We start from the raw sequence: 27,919 nt of genomic DNA on the forward strand, positions 1-27,919 counted from the left end.
TGGGGTTCCGCTATCAACTTGAAGGCAGTGAGTCAATGAGTGAAAAATAGAGCAAAGGGATTCAACCCTTTGTCTTTCACTCTGCTGGGTACTGTATCTACCAAGGTGTTTCTGTGCATTGAGAAGGTGATATGGAATTTTAAAAAATCACTTCAGAACTCTCCTCAGCAGAGATGTGAAGACCAATGTAATGTAGGAATCTGACTAGGTGTAAGCTAATGGCAGTATCTCCACTACAGAACGAATATACTGTGTGAAAACTAGCCCCTCTCCCTGACATGTTTTCCATCCAGAGCATATATTAGAACCAATGTACGTATCAAACTTGCCCTGTGGGGGTCTGCGCAGCTTCATCTTTCCCTCAAAGCAAGGCTGGTGGGTTCCAACTATTGCCCTTGTGATTAGTCCGCTGTGCTCCTGTAGAGAATGTATCGGACGTGCATGTAAATAAGGACAGACTCCAAACACTCCGAGCACCTAGTTACAGAGATTCAGGAAACCACATCTGTTGCAGAGATACTTGAAGCAAAACTAGTGAGATGTGAATAGTGTTGCCTTAAGCCTTGGAGCAGGCTCACTCCCATCAAGTCGAAGCTGACTCCTAGAGACCCTATAGGACAGGGTAGAACTGCCCTGTGAGTTTCCAAAACTGTAATTCTTGTTGGGAGTAGATAAGCCCAGTCTTTCTCCTGCAGGGTGGCTGGTGGTTTCAAGGTGTGGACGGTGCCGTTGTAACCTGGACTCCTGGGAACCGAGGGACCTGTAATTATCTGAGAAACCGTGGCTTCTGGAGCTCCGGTGACACTTTTGGGAACGCATCGGATGCCTCCCTCATGGTCAGTGGGCCAAGCCCACCAACTTCTCCATCAGAAGAAGATGAGGCTGTCTGCTCTGTAAAGATTTACAGTCTAAGGCGGCACCCTGCCCAATTCACCATGCGTTAACATTACGGTAACTTCATGACAGTGGACTTGGTTTTGGAGTTTTTATGACTCATTACGGTTGGTGGAACAACAACCAAAAAACAACAACAACAAAAACATTTTAGGAGACCAGGGTGCAGTATTTACTCATCTTCATTCACATCAGAAGAGTAGACTTTTTACGTACGGTCCCTTGGAATCCTTTACATCCTTGAGGGGGACTGCCTCTGTCAGGGTCTGTGGCCTTTGCCACCTTGCCCTCTCTCGCTCACCTCTTCCCTTGTACCTCAAAGGGAGGAAGGACGTGCGGAGCTCACTGCCTTAGATAAAGCAACAATATCTATCGAGAAACTAGTAATATTAGGGTTTTCTTATTAGCTATATATATATTAGTCTAGCTTTGTTTAAGAGTAGAATCTGTGTCCTTCATATATGGTATATATGGTTTCTTTTAAAAATTTTTGTTGTTTAAAAAACATCCTAGAATAGGCAAACACACAGAGACAAACAGTAGGTGATGTGTTACCGGGGACTTCTGTTTGGGGCAGAATTACTACTTAATGAATGGTCAGCTTTTGGGTGGGGTGATGAAGGATTTTGGAAAAAGTGGTGATTGTGCAGCATTATGACTAATAATGACACTGAATTGTACACACAGAAAAATGCTTGAAACGATGAATTTTATTTTGTGTATCTTCTCACAATAAAGAATCTAAATATACTAAATAACCTCAGGGAAAGAAAATTACAGGCATACCTCTTTTGGACTTCATAGATAATACTATTTTTAAAACAAATTGAACATTTTGACAGCCCTGTGTCAGGCAAGTGTGTCGGTGCCATTTTTCCAACAGTGAATCCTCTCTTCGTATCTCTGTGCTACATTTTGCTAATCCTTGAAATATTTGAAACCTCCTATGACTTCGGTAAAGTGTACGTAATGATGACAGTATGGTGCAGCTAAGTTTAACCTTTATATGCTCTAGGGAACCTAAAAACTCATGTGATTCACTTCATTGCGACACAGACTTTATGGCAGTGGTCTGGAACCAAGCCTACAAGATCGCCAAGTATGCCTTTACAAAGAGTAAATGCAAGAAGACAAAGGCATGTTGCAATGGTGGTATTCAAAGGAGAGGGCTCTAGGATACTGCTCAACCAGATCCAGGATAAAGGCAGGGCTGGTTCAGTGATAGAATTCTGGTTTCCAAATCAGAGACTCGGGTTTGATTCCCAATAGACTAGGAAGAAAGGCCTGCTCGTCCACTTTGAAAAATTAGCCAGGGAAAACTGTGGTTCGCAGCAATCTCATCTCCAAACAGTCAAAGGGATGGTGCAAGACTGGGTAGCAGTGTGCATGTGATTGCAAGGAGTTGTGGGCCAATTCTGTGATAACTATCAACATATACAGGATGGCTTATCAAGTGGTAAGGAAGATTTCAGCAAAGATCTCATGGTAGAAAGATTAAAAAGGTTTTGAAACCCATGTTATTTTAATCAGTCCAGGTAGTGACCAGATGCAGGAAGGGCCGGGTGGTAAGTGGGAGAGCATCTGTCCCCAGTTCTCCAGTGTGGCCAGAGATCACAATTTTCCCGAGAAACCAAGCTGGATATGTGAATGTTTACGTAAAAGCTCCCAGTGTACTTGTTTCAGACCAAACAGTTTAAAACTAAGAGACTCATTTTTGAGGTGATGAAAATGTTGTGGAATTAGAAATGGCTGCTCAATATTATAAATATCCTAAAACACACCAAACTGTCTACATTTGAAATGGTTACAGTCGTCAGTTTTGGGTTATGTGAATTTTATCTCAATTAAAAATATGTATATAACAAGGACCCAACCAAAATATGTCAGCAGTCAAAAGTTCGTAGAGCCTGGTTTAAATGGAGTCATTTCTCTGTACTGTCTTTGGGAGCGCCAACATGCAGCACCGTTCCACATGGAAACTTAGATTCTCACACTGCTAACATCTGGGTCCTCATTTTCTCGCCTTAGTCTCTGAGGCCTCGTCCATCTCTAGCCATCGGGCTGGTGCTGGCAGTGGTGGGAGGTGCAAAGGGGCCCTCATACGGGGCCACTGAATGAGTAGGTAAAAGAGCTACAGACGCTGCGGGCTGCCACGAAGTTTTAAATAGTGATTTAGTTTGTTGTTATGTAACAACTTGCCATAAAAGTGATTGGTTATGTTATGTTATTTGCCAAGGTTTACTTTACCCAGATACCTACCATTAGGGAAGTAATCCATCTCCAAGACAGCAAGTTAATATATTTAGGGAAATGTTTTTCGAGTCTTAGAGGAGAACAACTTTAGTGATCTTCTTAGTTATATTCTGTAACTGAAAAATGACATTAATATACCAAGGATATGGCTTAAATATCCAAAGATTATAATTATTTTGACAGAATCATTTGTCTTTACTGGGGTTTTTTTTTGCTTTATTATTTTGATTAATCTAAGTATAGTTGTAAATTAACCAACTTTAATAAGGGAGAAATATAAAACTGAAAGCATTGTATCTAGCTTTAGCTTCAGCTTTTCGTTTCTTAATAAACTAGACAGTAAATAGATTGTTTGCCTTTTTTAAATTCACGTTTCCTCATGAATTAACCCTAAAGAAGAAATGTCCTTTTTTATCTTAAGAAATCAACGTCTTTCCTTTTTGTTTCTGGTTTTTTTTTTAATGTCTATCCTAAAAGCAGAATTACTATCTCTGCAGCCAGTGGGTTATTCCATCATTTGTACCATTCTCAAGTGTTAGCAAGAGATGGTTCTGAGACTATGTCCCTGCATGGTGCAAACAGTTAACACACTGGGCTACTGACTGAACAGTGAGAGGTACAAGTCTACCCCCAGGTTACCTTAAAGAAAGGCTTGACTGGTGGCACCCCCAAAGTATGGTCCTTACCGACTCTTCATGTTTGGAACTGACCTTACTCTCACGTGAGAGTAACCAACCATTTACGATCAAAAGAGTAGCTTTTACCCAAGTACAAAGTTTAGGAAAGAGGGAGGAATAAAAATAGGAAACATAGTGAGGAAGTAGGATAAGTGAGGGCCTTGAAATGGATGAATTGGAACAAAATATATGAATTGTTGAATGTAAAACAGATGATTTGTTCTGTATACCTAAACCTACTTGCAAAAAATTTACCTTTAAAACAACCCTGAGAAGCACATTTTGACTCTGTCACACTTTGGGTCCCCATTAGTTATGGCCAACTTTAAACAGCAGAATCCAAAGCTAATGCCCCTTTCTCTCTGCTGAGCGCTTGAGATTCAAGTCCATCCAGATCAACTTCTGAAAAACCAGCCATTGGGAACCACATGGAGCACAATTCTCGCACACATCGCGTTGCCATGAGTTGGGGTAGACTCTTTGGCAGCCACACTTTTAGTTATGAATTAACCCATTTAGAAGAAACTTTCCTCAAAGGATGATTACATTGGCATGCGCTCTTCTTTTTATAACATTTCATTGTGAAGGTTTACAGAACAGATCAATTTTCCATCCCACAAAATTCATACACATTTGTTCCATTTCATTGATTGTACTTCCCACGATGTGATATCACTTATTATTCGTCCTCCCTGTGTTTCCTGTTTCCATTCCTTTGAAAGGAAGCCTTTGTCTTGGGTCAATGCTTACTTCCCTTTTGGTCTCAAATGGTGTTGATTATTATAAGGTGTGTATAAGTGAGCCAGCAGGGGTGGGTTCAGTCCCAGACCTGAAGGGTGTTCTCAGGGGTTCCACCAGTCTCTGTCTGATCAGTAAGCCAGGACTCTAACAATTTTGGGTTTTGTTTCACATTTTTCTTCTAGTACATCCAAAACTCATAGTGACCCTCTAGTTGGAATTAATTGGTGTCAAGTGGGTTTGGTACTGGATAGAGTGGCAGAGAGATGTGGAACAAACCTCAAAATCACTACAGAGACCAGGCTTATTGGTCAGATAGAGACTGGTGGAACTGCAGAGACTATGGCCTTTTGTCACCCCTCAGGTCTGGGACTGGACTCATGCCCTTGGCTCAATCATACACTCTCCTCAGGACCTTCTGGTGTGATCGTTTCCAGAGCAGTTGGTAATGGTAACCAAGTATCATCCAGTTCTCCTACTCTCAGGGCTTTAGAGACTAATGTTCCTGTAGTCCATTGGCATATTTATTTCTTAAGAATTGTTTAGATAAGATCTTCAAATATTAGTAACAGTTCATTTATAGCCTCATATATTATTTAAAAACAAACAAACAAACAAACATTCCTACCCATTCTCTTCCTAGTCCTCCACCCCGCTAGTAAACCTGGGATGGTGAACAAAGACTTCATAGAAGAGGTGGTACTTGGCAAGGACTAAGGGGATGGTGGCAGCTTCAGATGTCATCTTCTCATTAAAACCTCACAGACCACCCCAAGTAAAATACAGGTACCCCAAGCCCTAAGTCCCACCCCTAACATATACTTGGTTTTACTTGGAGCCTTTACCACAACTTGATGCTTTTAGACTTGCTTGGTATTGTTCGGTCTCTCTCTACAGTCTGTGCTTCGTGAGAGCAGGTACTTTGCCTGGCACACACGTTTTACCAGCTGCTGACAAATCAGCTCAGAACCACGCTTCACAAAACTGTGCTTCACAGGGTTTTCAATGGCTGATTCCTGGTTCTTCTTCCAAGTTGCCTCTGGGAGGTTTTGCATCACCAAGCTCTCTGTTAGCAAGCAGCTGAGTGCATCAACTGTTTGCACCATCTCCTGGCACATAATAGGTGCATGCCAAACGAACAGTTCTTGAATGAATGGACAGATAAGAGATGACTTTTCTGGCATCTCTTATTTACTATGTAGAGCACCAGACTGGTATGGAAAATCCGTTTAATTCTCCCAGAACCTCTGCGAGGATGGCAAATTTACCACCTTTCTGCACCCCAATTAACACATTCTCAGCAGTAAGGGAGTGGTTTTTGTATAAATATAGCTTCCTGAAGTCTGCACCTAAATAACAAGTTTTATCAAAATAAGTTATCACTCTCAAATTTCCCACCCCTTCCTGCTGCAAACCCTCCTTAGACACTCCATTGCTATACATAGTTTGTGTTTAAATTATACCTCAAGCCCACAAAATTCACACATATCCTTGGCTTTCTGGCCGACATCTTCACAGCTGGGCGTCAGGGGAGTAACGACCACCTGTAAGTCTCTTGGGACTGCATTCACATTTATTTCTGTGAGGAGATGCTGCACAAGCAAGCACAGGTTCAAGATCAACCAACCAGAGCCCCTGCCATCAAGTGAATTCTGACTCCTAGCAGCCATATGGAACAGAATAGACCTATCCCTTTGGGTAGTTTTGGGACTTTAAATCTTCATGAGAGCAGGAACCTCATCTCTCTCCTCTGGAGCAATGAGTAGAATTGAGCTGCTGACCTTTCAGGTGAGTCGCTCAATACCATCAGAGCTCCAGAAATGAACTTAAAATTATGAAGATGACTGGGGAGGGCTTGTAGTGAACTGGAAGGGGTACTCTCTTCTAAAGAGACTACTAAAAGAGATTCTAAAGAGAACCGCAGCTGAGTTCAACTCAAGCCATTGTTACCACGTAGGAATGTGGGCTCATTTTTGGTTTGCTGCTAACCGCAAGGTCAGCAGTTCGAAATCACCAGCCACTCCTCAGGAGGACTCTACTCCCATAGGGAGTTGTAGTCTTGGAACACAAGGACAGTTCTACCCTGTCCTATAGGTTCGCTGTGAGTCAGAAGCCCCTCAGTGGCAGTGGGTTTGGTTTGTTTTTGAGTTTAGTCTAATTGTTCAAAGGAAGTTAGAAACCCAGTTTTGGGAGTTCAATTTTCAAACATGGACCACAAATTCTAAGACTATTATATAGCATTGTGCTGGCTGGCCATACAATGGTGTCTTTGAGTTACAAATTCTGTAATGTTCCCTAATATAAGTACAACCTCAGCATTGTCGTCGTTGTGAGGTGCGGTCAGAGAAGGAACCTGTGCCTGCGCCTGCCTCATCTTCACACTGCTTGAATATGGGAGCCTGTTGCTACAGGCATGGTGTCAAGCCTCTTGTCAAGGGTCTCCCTAATTATTGGTGCCCCTCCACTGTACCAAGCATGCATTAGTGAGGGAGAGTGGGTAAGACAAGACAGTAGACCGTACTTCACAGAGAACTTACATGCTGCGTTGGAAATACCCAGTTGTGAGCAGTGCTGTATCTATAAACCTCTGGGGATTTTTCAGGGTTTTATCCTAGAATTTCAGAGCTTCAGGGTGTCTTAATACTTGGAGTGAAATAGTTCACAAGGAGGGCCAGTAAATTTCATCCTGCCTTTTGCTTTTCCTTAACTAGCTCTAATCCTTAGGATGTTGACATGCTCCAAAATGCTTGACTAGCTTAATATTTTAATAATAGTTATTGGGGAAAGGTTGTGACAAGAATGTTGGGAAGTTATGCCAAGATGCATACTTGAGAGATGCCCAAGAAGAGGCCAAGAAGTCACTGATCCTAAAATACTCAAACAGATGGGCCTGCAATATTTGACATGAAGATTCCAGAACATTTGCTGCAGGAATTGAGTTAGCTAAATATGGTCACTTCTCCGTACAAAAGTGACTGGTTTCCCCCCCCCCCTTTTTTTTTTTTTGAAAAGAGCAAGGAAGGACAGAAGTGGACAAGAAAAGCAAACTTGTAGAGTCCACTCCCTTAAAACAACATAAAGTATGTCCTCTTTCCTATGTAGGGTTATGTTTTAGTCTCTGGTGTGTAAAAATATGAATTTGTTAAGCACTACGTCCAAGAGAGCATCCCTGGTGATCTCTTCACGCTGTGTTGCAGGGCTCCATGGAGGTGGACGAGGGCATGGGGTGTAATTCACTCCGGGCAGCTGGAAGGCATGTATTAAACACTTTGTAGAGTACAGACATGAATGTAAATGAGGTAGGAGTTTAACCATCCGACCAGGCAGAAAACCACACGAGAAGATTGTCGATCGCTTCCTTCCAATCAACTCAAACTCATGGAGACCGCTGCACAACGGAACAAGATGCTGCCTGCTCCCAGACCAACTGGTTGAAAATTGGACCCTTGTAATGCATAGGATTTTCATGGATTAATTTTCAGAAGTATGAGGGGGTACTCCCCGAAACCGAATTTTCCCCCCAAAGCTATGTATTTAAATTTTTTTTTTTTGCAAAACAACCTTATCACCTTCATAGTACTCTCCATTACACTTAATGCATTTGTCAAATCTGCAATTTCATTCTTGTAAACATGTTTCAAACTCATCTGTTGGGAGGGCTGACGTCACCTCTCTTTTTTCTTTACCTCTCCTACATCCTCAAATCACTGTCCTTTCATGTCCCTCTGCATTCTCACAAACAAAAGGAAGTTGCACGAAGTGAGGTCAGGTGAGTAAGATGTGTGGGCAAAAGGCATGGTGGGTTGTTTTTTGGGGGTTTTGGGGGTTTTTTTTTTGGCTAAAAACTGGCACACTGAGAAGGCTTCATGAGCAGGTGGGTTATTGTGGGGGCAAAACCAGTTCCCTGTGTGCCCACAAATCGGGCCTTTTTTGTTGCATACTGTTAGGCTATCTTTTCAGAACCTCTAAATACAAAACTTGATGAATAGCCTGACCTGGTGAAACAAACTCCAAATGCTCTCCAGAACAAGGTTTGTTATCAGTCGACATTTCACTTTTTTTGAAATGAGAAAACAACTACTCGTACACTTGTTTTCCCCATACCACTGTCCTTGTAAGTCATAGAAGTTTCTGTGGCATTTTTTTCCAACAGGAAACAAATTTTCACAGCCTCACGCTGCTCTCTTCAATCAGCCATCACAACAAACGAGGTTCAAGTGAAACTGCTTTTACGAAAAATTCACTGTGACCAGAGAGAACTTTCCCGGGGATGCGACTGGGTGCACTAACACAGAGAGAGTTGCTCAATGCTCGCCTAGTGGGGAACAAAAGTTCTACCCAGCGTAGATTTTTTTCTGGTTCTTTTTTGGATACTCTCTTAATAAAGCATCAGCCTTTCTTCTTATTTCATCTTAGTCTGGAAGCTCCTTTGAACCGTTTAGCATCATAGTGTCAAGCACTCCACCAGTGATGGATGAGTGATGGCTGTGTAGGGAATCTGTTGGCCAGCAATCAAACCCAGCTTTGCCTCACAGAAAGCAATAACTCTACCACTGAGACCCAAACCCCCAATTATGTTAGAAGAAGAAGCGATGATTCTGGCCATCAGACTTGGAAAAGCTTCTTGGGGAAGATGCCATTAAACTGAGCCTCAAAGCAGGAGCAGAAAACTGCACAGGGAAGGGGTGATAGAGCGCTGTATTTTAGGATCTGTTCTCTGATGTTTTAAGGCCTGTCCTCCTTACTATCGTTTGAAGTTGTTTTGTCTGGTATGTGGGGCTCTGCAGCTGGTTCAGCAACATTGCGTTCCTTCCTTAGCTCCGCTGTTCAGTACTTGACCTTGAACAGGCTACTCCACTGTGAAGCCTCAGTTTTCTCATAAGGCTCCTTCATTGATGAGTAATAAGAGAAACAATGAGTGCATTTGACAGTGAAGAAGCACGTTGCATACCGAGGAGTCAGCTGTCATTTTGTTGTGTGGTTGTCTTTGTTATATGACTACGAGCTACCAGATGAGACCAGAAACGGTGTCTGGATAATAATAGCAGCACACGCCAGAGTGTTGGAGTTTGAGATCTGTTCCCTAGCTCTGCCCTGGTGACGTGGTGGTTATGCATTGGACTGCGAATTTGTAGACTAGAGAAACAAATTCATGGAGACTCATGTATGTATAAGAAAGAGCTTTATATACAAGAGCAGTTGGATATTGAGGAAACATCCCAGCCCAGTCCAGATCAAGTCCATAAGTCTGATAATAGCCCATATGTCCGATACCAATCTATAAAGCCCTCTTCAGACTCAAAAAACACATGCAATGATGCCGACAGGAAGAAAGTCACTGCCTAGTGGATGGGGAGTCTTGTGGATCCAATGGCATTGTAAGTATCTCAGTACTGACAGGGTCTCCACGTGACTTCTCCAGCTCAGGGCACTAGCATAGTTCCATGAATCTTGTTAGCTGCAGTGTCTCCCAGGGAGTTAAAGGAGAGGGGAGAGGGGGAGGCTCCCACCTCCAAGGAAGAATCCCGTAGTTCCCAGAATCCTCAGAAGAAGGCCATGCCCACACAGAGGCCTCATTGGCTATGACCTAATTGACAGGCTAGACACCACCCCTTCACTCTGAATCCACTCAAATTGACAAGTGATTCTATAACTACTGCAGACTGTGATCCTTATGTTCAGCAGTTCAAACCACCAGCGGCTCCCAGGGAGAAAGGGTAGGTTTTCTACTCCTGAAAAGAGTTGCCATGTCAATAGCACACAGCATCTATTCTCCTGTAGGATTGCTATGAGTCAGAACTGACTTGATGGCACCAAGTTGTACTGTTTTGTGTTACCCGGATATAAATACTCATTCAGAGCCAGCATCTCTGGCAGAATGGAAGATTAGGTGTAGAACTGGTAGAAAAATCACAAAGCTTGTTTAGAGGATTTTCCTCACCATTCTGGTGGAAGATTGGATTATATCAACAGGGAATGGGCTCAATGTCCTCAAGAAACTATGTAAATAATCCCAGATGCGTTGAGAAGTCCTTAAGAAAAGCACCTGTTGTTATTGTCAGATGCTGTTGAGTAGGCTTCGAGTCCCAGCATCCCAGTGGACAACAGAAGGAAACCATCCGCACAGTCTTTGCCATGCCTGAGCACACTGTGGCAGCCACTCCCTCTGAAATGAGTTTGGGAAACTTGGGTAAGCACAAGTAAACTGTGTCTTACCCTGTGGCTCCTCAAGCCCTTTATCATAAAGCTGTATACCTGGAAACCCTGTGGAGTATTTCTATTGAGTCACCAGTGGCTCGTCCCCCGAAACCCCCTGCCATCAAGCTGATTCCAACTGAGAGCTGCCTTTGATCTTACTTCAGGTAGACCAAAATTGCCAAGCCTTTGTGTACATTGAGGTCTCTTGTTGAAAGCTTGTGTAGTGTTCCTTCTTAAGAAGATAGCTTGGAGTTGCGCCCATCTGGGTACGAGTTCAGCGCTGCCATTTATTTATTGTAAAATAGCCTAATTTCTCTGACCTTTGGTTAACGCATCTCTCTTGGGTGTGTTATGAAGTTTCAATAAGATCTATGTGTGTTGGGGGCAGTCATAAGGATGATGTAATAAGAGTTCAAAAAGTATCGTTTTACTGTTATAGTCGTCATCATTGCTTACAGCAGGTAGTGGGTTCGCCTGGCTGCAAACTTCTTACTCTGATTTTAGTAGGTAAAGTCATTTCTATTACTATAATCTCGGTTCCAGTATTTATGGAACTCACATTTTTGGGGTGCAGCCGTACCACTTTATATTATTATTATTTTAATCATTGTTTCCACTTTATATTATTATCCCCAAACTTTCTTCTAATCCTAGTATTAGTGGACTGAGAGGCAACCAGGGGTGTGTTGTCTGTTAATTAAGTACGGAAAGCAATCAAGGCATCTCAGATTCTTGGATGAGTTCAGCAGCAAATTAACCCAATGGACTCAATATGAAGTTAGAGGAGTTGAAGTACAGGAAATGACATCACAAAACCACCAGAAAACTTACCAGAGGAATAAAGGTTACAAGTCTGAACCTCTAATCATGATAAAGTGATTTCAAAATTAAAGCAACAAAAACCATGAGATCACACAGGGGACATAATTTTTCTTGTCCACAAATTTGAAAAATGGAGGCTGTATCAGGAAATGAATAGAAAGAATACTGTATGTGTAAATACTGGGTTTGGCTCCTTGTACCTTAGGTTTCAAGTGATATTTTAAAAAGTAACAAAACTCAGTCATCTTTTGTGGCCTTACATAAGCCAGGCACTCTGAGGTTTTTCAGATTGATGATTCATTAAATTTTATTTTTTTTAATGGAACCATGCCAACTTGAAATGACACCCCACTTAGCAGAAGAGAAAATACTGATTAAAAATTTCACACATTTCGCAACTTCAAATACTGGAGCTCTTAGTGGCTTTTGTTTCCTTCCCTGCTGCTCGTCCTTGGTTGCTGTGCGGCCCCTGGGTGTCTGGTTCTCAGGAGGCTTTGGAGACGCCTATGAGATGCCGAGGAGACTCCTGGGGTGATCTGGCTTGCCTGGTGGCTTTAATGGTTTGTTTCCATGTACACCTTGTGTCTGCCCCTTGGCCTTCAGAGCTGTGATTTCCTGCCCTTTTTGTGGTGGGTTTCCATCCTGTCCTCCACATGCCATTTTTCTTTAGAGAAATTAAGTTTATATTGCCTTGATCGGTTCCTAGTGATTCCATTCAACACCTTTGAGACACACACACACACACACACACACAGTAATCCCCTGATAGTTTTAATGAATGGTAGACTTTTTAACATACCTTGGAAAAGGAAAGATAAATCCTTATTAACTGAATTATGTGAGGCCCTTCATGTCACATAACCATATGCGTTTTGCATTTCTCTGCTGCACAGCACTTTCCGACGGAGGTGATTCATTTTGAACGGATGCCATTCAGTGTGTGTTTGAAGTCTAATTGTTTTGCCTGTAAACAAACCTGTGGAGAAAGGTGTTCTTTGTCAGCCTTCTGTGAGGGACTTGCATGTGGCTCCAGTGACTTTGTGGGTTAGGCCTGGGCTGGGAGTTCACACTCTGCAGGACAAAGATAAGGCTATCTGCGTCCGTAGCGATTTACAGCCGCAGAGACTCTGTAGAGGACCACTGGGAGGGGAACTCCACCTGACGTGGGGACCCTCTTGTTCTGTTTTTGGTATGTGGCCCAGGTCCATTTATCTTTACAACTAGTTCAAGAGGTGTAGAGCATCTTTATTCCCATTGTATAGATAAAGAAACTGGGTCCCGGAGTTTCTCTGAGCACTACAGCCGTTCGTGGAACTATCAGCTACAGGGTGTTTGGACTTTGAGAAGCACCACCTATTTTCCCAGGACTCCTGGCGAATAAGTTGTCATGGGAGAAGAGCCCTCTAGTGCACTCAAGGTTGATACTGCAAGCATTTCACTATCAATGTTTTTGATGAAAAAAGTATCAACTGTGTGTTAAAGGGTATATTTTCTCAGAAAGCAAACTCATGACTCATAAAAATACAAAATGAAAATGTGTCAAAGATTTTACTTCACTCATTTGAGTTGTTGATTGTGACTCATAGCACCCCTATTTACAATAGAACGCAACACTGCGTGGACCTTCGTCACCCTCACAATCTGTTGTTTGGACCCAGTTGCCACCTCTCGGTCGGTGTGCCTCAGTCAATTCACCTGGTTGAACATCTTCCCTTTTTCCCACTAAGCACGATGTCCTCCTCTAGGGACTGGTTCTCATGATAACAGGCCCAAAGTACTTGAGGCAGTGTCCGTGCCATCTTCAGTTGTGAGGCGTGAGAGAAACTGGCTCCGCTCCTAGACAGGTCAGTGCATCCGTCCTGCAGGGTGGTACAGTCCGTGCTCTTCAAGAGCACCCTGATGATTCCGGTGGATGAGCTCCTCTGGAGTCTTCCTTATTCCCTGTGCCGCTGTCACGTGCGTATGAAGCCACTGAAGACATCAGGCTTGATTCATGGAGGAGCCCATTAAATCTCTTACGCAGTTAAAGGAGAATCCTTAAAGACACGTATCTACAGGCAAACAAGAAAACCAGAAATTAATTGCACATCCTGTGCACAACTCTTATTTGCATCTGTATTTGTGATACCAGTACTGCCAATCATTTTACCACCTTCAGAGTTGTGAAATAGCAAAGTCAGATACAGTAAAAGGAATCCAACAACCCAAAGAATCTGCTAGACCAGTGTTTCCCTAAGTGGAAACCCTACCCCACTTCTCTCCCCAACCTTCTTTTGCGCCTCCAACTGGAATGATCCCGGGGATCTTACAACAGCAGGTAACCTATACTTCCTCCTGGACTGGGGGCTATAGTACAAATGTTTCCATTGCCATGGGTGGGGCTGAGTAATTTTTTTTTCCTGAAAATGCAAGCAGTTGACCATGTCTATTTGGAACCTATGTACTAAACTTTGCTAAAAGACATCCAGTGATTTTTAGCAGCAGGCAAATCAGGGGTAGTTCATTTCAAAGTCACCATTTTTCCTCACCTGTCTTCTTTATTGTGTTACCTTTGTAAATGAGCTCATGCTTTTCTGGAAGTAGTATGAGACATTGTGTAAATGATTTAATCTCCGGCTATGGTAATGCATAACCTTCTGGAGTCAGGAAGATAGATCCACACCAAGACATGTATTCACTACTAGGTTATGGACTGCAGACCTATTGAATCGCCCGCGACTAGTACTTTGTGTGGCGGCATAAGGCCCTTTATAGGCAAAGGTGCATCCGTCTTCTCTGAACAAGATATCTGAGTTGTCCTAATATCCCTTACCTGATCTCTAGGTTCTAATATCCATTGAAATGATTACACTGAACTCAGACAACATCCATGATTAAAAGGTTATTAAGGAAGTTAACAAGGATATTGCCAGTGAGACATACTCACGGTTGAGTTGTTTATCAGGACAGGTTACAAAGGTCCTTCAAGTCTGCTAAGAAATTCCAAAATAGGCATACCGCTCCTCTGTAAGCCTCAACTGGAAAGCAGCCAGCTGAAGCTCAGTGGGTAGCAAACCCAGCTCCCTGCATTATGTGCCCAGAGGCACTCCATTCTGGTAAGCCTCTGCTCAAAGGCCTCTCCTCCAATAGGTCAGAAAGCCCAGCTCCCTGCATTATGTGCCCAGAGGCACTCCATTCTGGAAAGCCTCCGCTCAAAGGCCTCTCCTCCAATAGGTCAGAAAGCCCAGCTCCCTGCATTATGTGCCCAGAGGCACTCCATTCTGGAAAGCCTCCGCTCAAAGGCCTCTCCTCGGATAGGTCAGAAAGCCCAGCTCCCTGCATTATGTGCCCAGAGGCACTCCATTCTGGAAAGCCTCCGCTCAAAGGCCTCTCCTCGGATAGGTCAGAAAGCCCAGCTCCCTGCATTATGTGCCCAGAGGCTCCTTACTCCATAAGCCCAGCCTCCTGCACAAACTCTCCGCTGTACTTGCTCGGGTCAGGTTTAGAGAAACCTGGCACTGTAGTGAGTTGAGCAGTTGGCTTCTAATCACACCGACAGCAGTTTGAAACCCCCAGACATACTGTGGGAAACAGACAGGGCTTTGTACTTGAGTAGAAAGTCTTGGAAACCCACACACGGCAGTTCTACCCTGTCCTTTAGGGTCACTAATAGTTGAAATTGACTCAATCGCAGTGAGTTTGGTTTTGGTTTGAGTCCGGTTTTACATATTAGTTTAAAGAGTTTTTATTAACTGGCCACAACAGCCAGGCATGCACTCCAAATCGTTTCCTTTTCCATCCTGTTAATATTGGGCCCACAGGATCCGATATTAACTAGGCAAGAATTAGCAATGACCTGCAGTCACCATTTAAAAGTTGCAAGTATAACACATTTGCTGGATGAAAAAATGTGCTTCCTGGTGAGGTTGGAAAGAAAGTGACTTGAACACTATATTAGTAGTTGCTTAGAGCAGTTATTAGGAGCATCTTTGTTACGTTTCAGGTACCGTAGGTTTTCATTAATTAACCGTATAAAAGTAGAGTGGCTTATCCCCTACAGTTCTGTCGGTGTATAATTCACATAGTCATGCAATTCAGTGGTTCAGTCACACCAGGAAGAGCGCGACAGTCATCACCACAATCAGTTTCAGAGCATTTTTCTGGGGTTTTTTTATGCTTTAACTTTTATTTTAAACTTAATTTATTCTCAAGCCATACGTTTTCGCTTCTTCGGTTTCTTCTGGGATATCTTTTTCTTCTGTGCAACCTCCTCTTCTGGTTTAGGCACCATTTGTTCCTTTTCAGTAAGGATCACTTCAGGGTAGCAGGGGAGCTCATGTATGGGTCGAGCCAACCATGAGCTCTGTCGGCCTGGCAGAGCATCTTGAGGATGTTGCTCACCTGGATGGGCTCAGTGATCAGAGAATCCACATCGAAACCCTGAAGTTCTGCATTACTCTCTGCATTTTTAAGCATGTGCAGCAAAATTCAGTTTGGGGTCACCAAACCTGGGTTCACCCCCACTATTTGACTTGGGCACATCTACCAACTCTACCATTGTAACCTTAGAACAACACACACCGCTTCTTTAAAATGACATCTTTAAAATATTTGTTGGCTTTCCAGATATGCCTACCCTGAATGGCCTGGGCAGTTTCACAAATGGACCCCAAGATTCGACCCTCTTGATTTGCAAGTATTTGTGGGGTTTTCTGAGTTGAGTGAGTAGCAACCATTTTGGCAGATCACCTCAGATCATAGCAATTGGGGAGAGGAAGAGCTGATGGGTCTTGGGAGAATTCATGGTCACTAAACTTCTCATGAGATTATAGTTCCCAGACATTTATTTTTAATTCTTGTACTCATCATTATTAACTCCCCATCCACCCAACACTCCCCCCCACCCCCGCCACAGCCTCCCTAAAGGACCATTAATCCAGTTAATATCTCTATAGATTTACCTAACCTGGATTTCATGTACAGGAAATATATTTTTTAATTAACTAGAATAACAAAGTGAAACAGATCAAAACCGCAATAGAAAAGAAAGCAGGAAATATTAGAAACTAGAATAAATTTAAGTGTATCATAAGGGAGATTATGAGAGGTGCTAAAATTTAACCTAATTGAATTAGCAACAATCCACTTTCCCATGCACTCCGCATGAGAGCAAGGCTATTCAAAGCCCTGGTCCATGGTCAGAGGGGACTCACCAGAGGCTTCATCCACGTGTATTTCCTCTTTTTTAAAAACAGCTTTAAAATGGGTCAAAAAGGAGTTCAACTGATATTATACTTCAACCTAACTACATCTACCATAATCAACTTTACAGTGCTCTCTTTTCCCTCCTTAACTTTGATAGGAAAGGATTCAGCAGAGACTTTATCCATGTATATGTTCCATATGTATATTCCATTTGCCTGCCGAGCATGTCTTTTCTTTCATACAGATGTTAGTATAGCTATACCATTAATATTAGTCTTCAACTTATAACTGTCAATGCGAATACCAGGATTTCCCTAAACATTACCAAAATTCAGTGTTTGGTTAGGCCAGGGAAGGCGATATACTGACATAGTGGGAGGGGGGATTAAGAGAAGCAGGTATAAAAATCACATTTACACTCTATTTCTGTAAAACCTATTTCTGGATAATGTTAGCTTAGTGACTGTTCGCAGTGCACCTTTAACACATGACACGTTTTTAAAGAAGTCAACACTTTACGTGTGTATTTGGAAACAAGTGAATTCATTTTTAATAGTTAGATCATTGAATCAATACTTGGAGAATTTTTTCATTTGAGAACATTTCTTGTGCTCACTTTAGTTGTGTCCCAGGATATACCCCAAGCGCTGCTTCTGTTGCATGTTTGAAACATAAATTTCACTATACACAGAGGTGGGCCTGTGTTTCATTGTTCACTGCCGTTCAAATTGGAACCACTGCCCAGAATTTCAGTCTAGGTACTTGTGTCCTTGTCCTCTGCCCTGTCCCCGCTGAACACCCTGCTTAATGATGGTAAGGGAGCCCACACTCTGGAGTACATTAAAAGAGAACAGAACTACATATTTAGCAACATTAAATTGCAACTTCGTTAGCTTGTGTGTGTGTGTGTGTGTGTGTGTGTGTGTGTGTGTGTGTGTGTGTGTGTGTGTGAATTCTCTTTATTCAAGAGAACATTACCACTATCTTCAGTATTCTTTAACTTTAAAAAACACTCAATATCCCAGCTGGAATCGATTCCAACTCATAAGTGACCACATAGGGAATTCAAATAGATTAGAATGCCAGCGCGCTTTCTTAGTGAAGGGGGAATTGCCTCTGCTTTGCTCAGAAGCCCCGTGCACCAGGCACTCACTGTTCTAGTTCTCGTTCAAGGAAACGAGCAAACCGGATATCCAGAGGCCCTGCTGTCATTGATTTTAGATTTTAGTTGGAAGAAGCAGGTGATAAAAATTGAGGCAAATATGGGGATTTCAGGAACCAAGAGGTGTGATGATTTGTAAGGAAGTGGGAGATGTTTTATGTGGAGGGTCATTTTCTGTGTGTGTATGTGTGTGTGTGTGTGTGTGTGTGTGTGTTTAAACCGCATTTAAGGTTTTTTAAACCCACTTTGACTGCCATTTGAGGGGAGATTGGAAAGTGGCTTGGACTAGGCTGATGTCAGTCAAGCTGGAGAGAGGGAAATGGCCACAATGTAATTCCTTTGGGCAGGTAGAATGGAAAGAAGTTGGTAATGAAGTGGGGAGGGACAAGGGTGGTGTGGTGGATGGCTTCCAGGTCTGTGGCTTGAGCAAATGGATGGAAGTTCTGCTGTTAATTGCGGTCATAAAGACTGGCTAAGGGGCAGCTTGGGGGACAGGAGGGAACCAGGTTGCATTGTGGACATGATGCATTTGGAATGCCTGCAGACAAGAAAATCTCATTTTCCAAAACGAATCTGGAAAATAGTAGAGCCTGAGTTATGCCTGAGGGAGTCCTGAGCGGGATCTGTAGTTATGGGAATGAGTGGGATCACACAAGAGTGAGGGTACAGTGAAAAGGAGGGACTTGCTCTGAGATACCCCAGGCCTTTAAGGATGTGGAACTGAGAAATGAGCCTGAGCAGGAAAAGCCAAAGGCAGTTAATTTACAAGGAAGAAAAAAAATTATACGTCATGACCACAGACCACACAGCCCTGGCCAGCAAGTCCCAGCCACCAGCTCCGGTTGGCTCTGGAAAAGCCTTCCCACATGCTGGAAAGTAAATCCACTGCACGTGTGTCTTCCCAGTGGGCGGGAGAAAGGGCTCTCTCCTCATTGACAGAGATGAACGCACTGGTATAAATTCAAAGGGTAAAATGGAAGTGTGAAGTTGCTGGGGCTGCTGCATTTCTGAAGCTGAATTTAAAGTTCCCCTGGGGCAAATGTGAGCATTTCCGAGACCAGCTTCTTTCTCTGTCCCAGTTCAGAATTGGTTACCAGTAAACGGGAGGGGGAGGGGTTTGCAGGAAGTTGAAGTGCTGCACCATTGAGTTTGGGGTTGTTTCCTCTTTACAGTTGAATTACAGGGGCCACTTCGTGTTCATCAGAAAGGGAGCCAAGAAGAGGTGTGAACTTCAAGGTCCACTTGGGAAAAGGAACTGAGCGGGATCTTAAGAGCGCTTCCCCTCAGGTTTCAGTGGCTTCCCCGCGGGCATGGTTTTGTGCCATAGACACTGCAGCGCACATTCCACCTGGGGTGTTCAGAGAGCATGCCATGATCTGAGAGATTAAAGACAGAAAAACTGATCAACTTTATGTAAAACAAATTCCGAAAATGTTAAGGTGTGTGTGTGTCTACACATGAAAACTAGGACATCCCTTTCTATCTAAATCAAGTTGATTTCTTCTCAAAAGTTGTGCGAGAAAAGATTGGCCCTGGTCTGGACAATGTGAGTGCCGTTTCTCTTAGTCTACGTTTTTCAAAGTAAGAATTAGCCCTTACATTCTTTTGTAAACCCTTGAAGAATAGGGATAGACACAGACACATGGTGAAAATATTAAAAAGCTTGGAGACATTTTACACAGAGTTGGCTGCTTCTCCCAATTTTTCACTTTCCTTTTCTTTCTCAAAATAGATTTAAAATTCTTCTTCTGCAGTTTCAGTTCATGTTTCAGAAGCTTGAATATTACCATCTGTGAGAGCACCATTTCTAGTTCAATCAAGAGATTCTTTCAGGGTTGGGTGGGGGCTGGGGTTGGCACTGTTATGACTAACCTTCTAGTCACTGAGAACCACGCCGCAGCTACCTGTACTGTATCCTCGATGGCCCACAATGACAGCGAATGACCCACTGACCACTTTCCAACACTAGGCTTAGATTGGAAAAGATCACTGTCCCTGGGAGCAGACACAGAGGGCAGCTCTGTGGGCCTGGTGGAAGAGAGAGGAAGCGCAATAGCAGAGTCGCTATAGGGTAGCAACATTCATAGACTACAGGAAAAATGCGATCGAGAATTTTCATGGAAGCAGACAGTAAGCATCACATATACCAAAAAATAAATACTTAAAAACAATGAAACCAAACCTCTTGCTCTCAAGTCAATTATTTTTTTTTAATTCAGAGATTATTTTATTGGGGACTCACACAGCTCTTACAACATTCCATACATCAAGGGTAACAAGCACATTCGTACCTACAGTGCCATTATTTTCTAGATATTTGCTTTCTCTTGAACCCTTGGTATCAGCTCTTTTTTCACCCCCCACCCTTATGACCTCTTGATAAATGATAAATTATTACTTCCGTATCTTAACAGTGACTGCTGTCTCTCTACCCCCACAGTTTCTGTTGTTCATCCGCCTGCAAGGGTGTGTGTGATGTGTGTGTGTGTGTGTTTATGTGTCGATCATTGCGATTGGTTCCCCCTTGCTCCCCACCTCTTCCACCTTCCCCCTACCCTTCTGGTACTGCTATTCCCATTTCTGTTCCCGGGTTCCATGTGTCGTAAGCGCTTATCTCTTATCCAGACCTATGCATGTGCTCTGTTCTACCCCGCGGTAGACGAGGGTCATGAGAGTAGGGGGTGTGGGGGGGAGGAAGCCTCAAGGAACCAGAGGAACATTGTGTGTTTCATTGGGGCTATACTGTGCCCTGGTTGACTCATCCCTTTTCTGTGACCCCTATGTGTGGGGATGTCCCATTCTCAACCGATGGGCTCTGGGTCTTTGCTCTGACCTCTTGTTCTCAAGCTCTCGAGTGAATTCTAACCAATAGCAACCTTAGGGGGGATAGGACAGGGGCTCCCCTTTGTATCACAGAGAGTGAGTGTCTCAGTAATAGCTTATACCCATACCTGCTATGTGGACCTTACACTTCATCTGTCAGACTGACTTATGATTCCAAAAGGAAGCTCCAAACATCAGCTTTGTTCAAAGCATTTTGTTCATTATAGCACATTTAATTAGCTCATGAAGGGCTGGGTATTTTGTCAAAACATAAAAAAAGTTTAAAAGAATGGCGGCCTTTCATCAAAATGGCCTCTTAAAAGAATATTCCTATCCAATACAGTCCTCGACTTCTGGAAGCTGCAGTGCAGGGTGTTTCGAGCAGCCAAATTGATGGGTACTGGCCCATATCTTGGGGAAGTTGGCATATAGCAAGTGGATTACCAAGCAGCATGCCGGCGGACGTTCTTACCTGAATTTGCGGTTTCATTCACTGTGGTGGCCCCTTTCCCATTTACCCCTCTTGCGTTTCACTGGGTGTTTATTTTGATTGCTGTTACTCAGAGGACAATTGTGGAGTTGATTTTATATTTTTGATACATTTCATGTAAGAGTATATCAGTAAAATTTCAAAAAGTGATTTTTTTAGAAAGGTGTTTTCTTGCCCCTTTGTGGTGCTTGCTATGTGTCAAGTGAGTCAGTTGCAACTGATAGTAATCTATACACCAGAGTAGACCGGCCTCTTAGGACTTCCTAAGCTGTAACCTTTTTGGAGGGGTTCCGGTGGCACACTGGCTAAGGTCCTGCTAACCCATGCGGTTGTGCTTTCATGAAGATTTGCAGCCTCGGAAACCCTATGGTGACAGTCAGACTTTGTCCTATGAGTTGGAGTCAACTCGGTGGCTGTGGGGTTAACCTTGATGGAAACATCTCCCCTTGGGTTTCACCTGTAGAGCAGGTGGAAACTGCTAACCTTTCGGTTAGCAGTCAACCACTCAGCCATCGTTATGAGCAGATTCTGAGTCACAGTACCCTATTGGACAGGACAGCACTGCCCCCACAACTGTCACATCCCTCTCCTGGGGGACAGCTGGTACATTTGAATTGCCCACCCTTCGAATAGCAGCCAAGCACAGTGCCATAATAAAAAAATAACTCAACTGCCTTTGACGCATAATTACCCTATAGGGCAGAGTAGAACTGCCCTTAGGGTTTCTTGGGGAGATTTTTATAAGATCAGACAATCTCATCTACCTCCTGCAGAGCAGCTAGTGGGTTCGAATCACTGACTTCTAGTGGTTACGAGGACATTTAATTCACAGGGCCACCAAGACTTTTTTGTTATAGTCATTGGCCTCTGCCCTACAGTTGTTTCTTATTCACCATGACCCTATATAGAGTTCTAAGGCTTTGCAAATCTTTGCCAGAGCAGGCAGCCTCAACTTTCTCCCTTGGAGCTGGTGGGTGTGGACAGCTGACCTTCCGGTTAGCAGTCCAACACTTCTCCAACAGTGCTGCCCGGGCACTGTTTTCTCTATAATACCTAACTCAAAGCTCACTGCCAAGTCGATTCCAATACTTAGTGACCCACTCCGTAGGACAGAGCGTAGTTAATTGCCCTGGTGGGTTTCTAAGACTTAAAAAAAATTTAATCATTTTATTGGGGGTTCATATAACTCGTATAACAATTCATGCATGTATCATTTGTGTAAAGCACATTTGTACATTTGTTGCCATCATCACTCAAAAAATCTGCTCTCCACTTAAGCCCTTGGTATCATCTCCTCATTTTTTTTCTCCCTCTCCACTCCCCCTCCCTCAGAACCCTTGATAATTTATAAACTATTATTTTGTCATATCTTACACTGTCTGGCATCTCCCTTCACCCACTTTTCTGTTGTCCACCCCCCAGGGAGGAGGTCACATGTAGATCTCTTTAATTGGTTCCCCCTTTCCACCCCACCCTCCCTCGACCCTCCCAGTATAGCCACTCTCATCACTGGTCCTGAAGGGGTCATCTGTCCTAGATTCCTTCTGTTTCCAGTTCCTAAATGTACCAGTGTACACCCTCTGGTCTAGCCAGATTTGTAAGGTAGACTTGGGATCATGATAGTGGGGAGGGGGAGCATTTAGGAACTAGAGGAAAGTTGTATGTTTCATCGTTGCTCCGTCACCTCCTGACTGGCAGCACATAACCAACTACTCCACCAGGGTTCCTTTACTTCAATCAAAGCCATCGAATCCTTGAGTTGGCAGGATTACATGCTTCAACACCTTTAATTTCACAAAATCAGATGGAATGTACATAAATGTAGAGGAGAATGTCTCAGCCACTTTTCTGGAGACACTAATGTCAGTGGATGGCTGGTAAACCACAAAGAGTAAAGAAAATGGGGAAACAGTCCCTAAAATGTACTTCTCGAAATGACATCTGCTGATGTTTTATTCTTTTCTCTTCTTTGTTTCTAGTGGCCACAGATGTGTTTAATTCCAAAAACCTGGCTGTTCAGGCGCAAAAGAAGATCTTGGGTAAGATGGTATCCAAGTCCATTGCCACCACCTTAATCGATGACACCAGCAGCGAGGTGCTGGATGAGCTCTACAGAGTAACCCGGGAGTATACCCAAAGCAAGAAGGAGGCCGAGAGGATCATCAAGAACCTCATCAAGACCGTCCTCAAGCTGGCCATCCTGTACAGGAATAATCAGTTCAATCAAGACGAGCTGGCCCTCATGGAGAAATTTAAGAAGAAAGTTCATCAGCTGGCTATGACCGTGGTCAGCTTCCACCAGGTGGATTATACCTTTGACCGGAACGTGCTGTCCAGGCTGCTAAATGAATGCAGAGAGATGCTCCACCAAATTATCCAGCGTCACCTCACCGCAAAGTCGCATGGACGGGTTAATAATGTCTTTGACCATTTTTCAGATTGTGAATTTTTGGCTGCCTTGTATAATCCCTTCGGAAATTTTAAACCCCACTTACAAAAACTCTGTGATGGCATCAACAAAATGCTGGATGAAGAGAACATCTGAACCCACGCGTTAGGATGCTGACGCTCGTGGTTGGTTGGAAGATGGGGCGCTGTTGATTTATGAAGGAAAGCAAAAGGGATTTTTTTTTAATTACACATAGCCTGGAAGGACTTTTCCAATTCCATTGTCAAGCATTAATGATAGTGCTTTTGTGGGGCTTCTTTTATTTGAAGAAAAGCGTATTTCCAAAAGTCCTACTTAAAACCTCCTAAGAGCCCATGGATCATGGGGATAATGCCAGTGCGGAGCTGCCCGAAGAACAACGTACGATCCCAAACCCCAAGACTGTTTTTTTAAGGGCAATTGTACTGTTGGTACATCGGCTATTTCTGATGTACAAAGTGATGTATTTTGATTCATTTCTATTTCTTACTATGTATATGTACCGCTTTTAAAGAGCAAACGGCTTTCCCCTGTTGGTGTTCTGTTAGAAACAATTCCACTTCAAGTTCACCTTGATCCTTTTGTTAAAACATTTTGTCCTTGACATTCAAAAATTAAGTCTGAGGGCATCAACTTGAACTCTCAGACAGACAGTAAACTGCTCATCTGAAATCATTACTGTGGAAATGAACTATGTTGGACAATAGTATCCCATACATAAGAATATGGAATTGAATACTGTTTTGTACAGAGAAAGGGAAATTAATTTAGGGGGAGAGGGACAAAAGGGAAGAAAAGATATGACTGCAGAACATAAGCGTGACCATAAATGCATTTCAAATGTTTAAAACAGTTTGATAAATAAACAATGTCATTTTTTTATTTAATCAGGTTTTTGCTGTTTTGTTATTTGCTATCTTGCCAAGTAAACCACAGAATATTTACATTTTAAACAGGTTTTGTGGTGTTTCTACATAATTTCATGTGTGTGAATGATAAAGAATTCATTTTGCTTTTTTAAAAATGGTAGTAGGGAAGGAGAAAAGTCAAGGGAGATGGAGGAAAGAGCTAGGAGTCAAAGGGCATTTATGGAGGTCTAGACAAAGACATGTACATGCAAATATATATAGGAGGATGGGGAAATAGATCTATGTGTCTATATTTATAGGTTAAGTATTAAGGTGATGGAAGGACCTTGGGCCTCTACTCAAACACTCCCTCAATGCATGAATACTTTCTTTTATTAAATTGGAACTCTATGATGCTCCCTCTCCCGACACAACGGCTGGAGCCAAAGTGGGTGAACAAGTAAATGTGGTGAAGAAAGCTGATGGTTCCCGGCTATCAAAAGAGATAGTGTCTGGGGTCTTAAAGGCTTGAAGGTGAACAAGCGGCCATCTAGCTCAGAAGCAAAAAAGCCCACATGGAAGAAGTACACCGGCCAGTGCGATCACGAGGTGCCAAGGGACCAGGTATAAGGCATCATGCAAAAAAAAAAAAAAGATATATGTGTGTGTATATGTATATATATGTGTATATATATATTTACCATATTAAATGAAGGGGGAAGTGCAGAGTGGAGACCCAAGGCCCAAGTGTCGGCCACTGGAGATCCCCTCATAGAGGGGTTTAGGGGAGGAGATGGGTTAATTAGGGTGCGAGGTAGTACCGATGAAGAACACAGCTTTCCCCCAGATCCTGGATGCTTCCTCCCCCCAGCTACCATGATCCGAATTCTACCTTGCAGGGCTGGATAGGGCAGAGGCTGTACACTGGTACATATGAGGGCTGGAGGCACAGGGAATCCAGGGTGGATGATACCTTCAGCACCAAGGGTGTGAGGGGCAATGCTGGGAGAGTGGAGGGCGAGTGGGTTGGAAAGGGGGAACTGATTATAAGGATCCACATGTGACCTCTTCCCTGGGAGAGGGACAGCAGAGAAGGGGGGGAAGGGAGACTCGGATAGGGCAAGATATGACAAAATAACGATGTATAAATTACCAAGGGCACATGAGGGAGGGGGGAGAGGGGAGGGAAGGGAAAAAAACAAAAGAGGACCTGATGCAAGGGGCTTAAGTGGAGAGCAAATGCTTTGAGAATGATTGGGGCAGGGAATGTATGTATGTGCTTTATACAATTGATGTATGTATTATGTATGGATTGTGATAAGAGTTGTATGAGTCCCTAATAAAATGTAAAAAAAGAAAAGAGAAAAAAATGATTAGGGCAAAGACTGTACAGATGTGCTTTATATAATTGATGTATGTATATGTATGAACTGTGATAAGAGTTGTATGAGCCCCTAATAAATTGTTAAAATAAATAAAAATAGAAATGATTTTTAAAAGTAGTATCTTCAGGCCAGTTAATGTAATCTAAAAATACTAGATCTTATAATTAGCACTAAATACAAAGGAACTTCAATAAGTTCATGGGAGAATAGAATGTAATTAGGGGCTCACACAACACTTATCACAATCTGTACATCCATCCATCATGTCCAGCACATTTGTACATATGTTGCCATCATCATTCTTAAAACATTTGCTTGAGCCCTCAATATCAGCTCCTCATTTTTACCCTTCTTCTCTCCCTGCTCCCCCCCCAATGAACCCCTGATAATTTATAAATTATTATTTTGTCATATCTTACACTGTCCGACGTCTCCCTTCACCACTTTTCTGTTGTCCGTCCCCTAAAGAGGAAGTTATATGTAGAGCCCTGTAATCGGTTCCCTCTTTCTACCCCACCTTCCCTCCACCCTCCCTGTATCACCACTCTCACCACTTGTTCTGAGGGGTTCATCTGTCCTGGATTCCCTAAGTTTCCAGTTTCTACCTGTACCAGTGTACATCCTCTGGTTTAGCTGGATTTATAAGGGAGAATTGGGATCATGATAGTGGGGGGGGAAGAAGCATTTAAGAACTGGAGGAAAGTTGTGTGTTTCATTGTTGCTACATCACGCCCTGAGTGGCTCATCTCCTCCCCGTGGCCCTTCTGTAAGAGGATGTTCAGTTGCCTGCAGATGGGCTTTGAGTCTCCACTCTGCACTCCCCGCTTCATTCACAATGATAAGAGTTTTGGTTCCTTCATCCCTGATACCTGATCCCTTCAACACCTCATGATCATACATGCTGGTGTGCTTCTTCCATGTGGGCTTTGTTGCTTCTCAGCTAGATGGCCACTTGTTTACCTTCAAACCTTTAAGACCCCAGATGCTATATCATTTGATAGCTGGGCACCATCAGTTTTCTTCTCCACATTTTACTACATACCCATTTGTCTTCAGTGATTGTATTGGGAAGGTGAGCACACAATGATATGATATTTTTGTTCTCGAGGGACCTTTTTAAGTTGCCTCAGTTATGCCTTGTCATGGTCTATACTTTAGTGTGCTTTCTCCCTGAATCTGCCTACATCCCAGAATATTGACATTAAGTTATAGTTCACCAGGAAAAGCCCCCACACTGCAAATTCCAGCAGTTGAAAACTATTTTAACTCACGACAAACTAGAGGATATTGTTAGTCTCTGTGTTCCCCTCATTGACTTGGCTAAACTAGACAGTGGAGGACAAAATTATACCTCTGGTTTGAAATTCAATCCTAATACCAAGATTTGAATGAAAGGCACCATTCTAATGTTTTAGAGCAAGTGGACAGTATATAACACGAGCAGGGTGTCTACAGAGCACAGAGAGGTCTGTGGCCTCTCTAGCTAGAAAAAGGTCCATGTTTAGGAACTTCCCTAGCAGGCAAGTGAGTCCCTTGGGGCGTGGAACCAGAACCACACTTGTTTATCCCACACGGAGGGAAGTTATGGAAAACGTGTCCCGACAGATGGTGAGACTGCTATTGGCTGCCTTCTCTCAGGAGCAGCATGTAGAAGGTACCGCCTGCCGTACCCTTTGCCTAGAAGGGCATTTCCTTAGAACGATCAATGACAAAGTCACAATCAACTAGTTCATTTCCGATGTAACAGGACTCCACTTACATTTGAACTTAGTAGGAAAAACTGGAAAGAAATAGGTAATTCTCAGCCAAACCAATATTAAGTTTGGAGTTTTATGATTTTTAATGTGTCTTTTCCCCCTCCATTTTGATCATTTAATTTGGTTTTATTAATTTTGTGCTAGTGGCATCAATCCAAAGAAGGATGAGTTAATATAAGATACATGATGACTGCTACTACTAACTCAGAATGGCTCATCGGGGCCATTCTCTGCGACGATCCACATTTCCCAGAGGAGGA

General features: G+C 43.0%; 1 protein-coding gene across 4 annotated transcripts in view; it reads left to right on the forward strand.

The window, feature by feature from the left end:
* Positions 1-24,556, forward strand: part of TNFAIP8 (TNF alpha induced protein 8) — a 151,855-nt gene extending 127,299 nt beyond the window's left edge. For 2 of the 4 annotated variants that reach the window (XM_075541423.1, XM_075541422.1), the window contains exon 2: positions 23,221-24,556. In XM_075541423.1, coding sequence (XP_075397538.1) covers positions 23,221-23,786 — 566 coding nt within the window. In that variant the 3' untranslated portion in view covers positions 23,787-24,556. Of the gene's footprint in view, positions 1-815; positions 952-23,220 lie in introns of those variants that run through there. The other 2 variants (XM_075541425.1, XM_075541424.1) reach the window with 2 other exon arrangements.
* Positions 24,557-27,919: the final 3,363 nt, after the last annotated feature.

The sequence above is a fragment of the Tenrec ecaudatus genome, chromosome 2, assembly GCF_050624435.1.
Source record: "Tenrec ecaudatus isolate mTenEca1 chromosome 2, mTenEca1.hap1, whole genome shotgun sequence".
Lineage (NCBI taxonomy): Eukaryota > Metazoa > Chordata > Mammalia > Afrosoricida > Tenrecidae > Tenrec > Tenrec ecaudatus.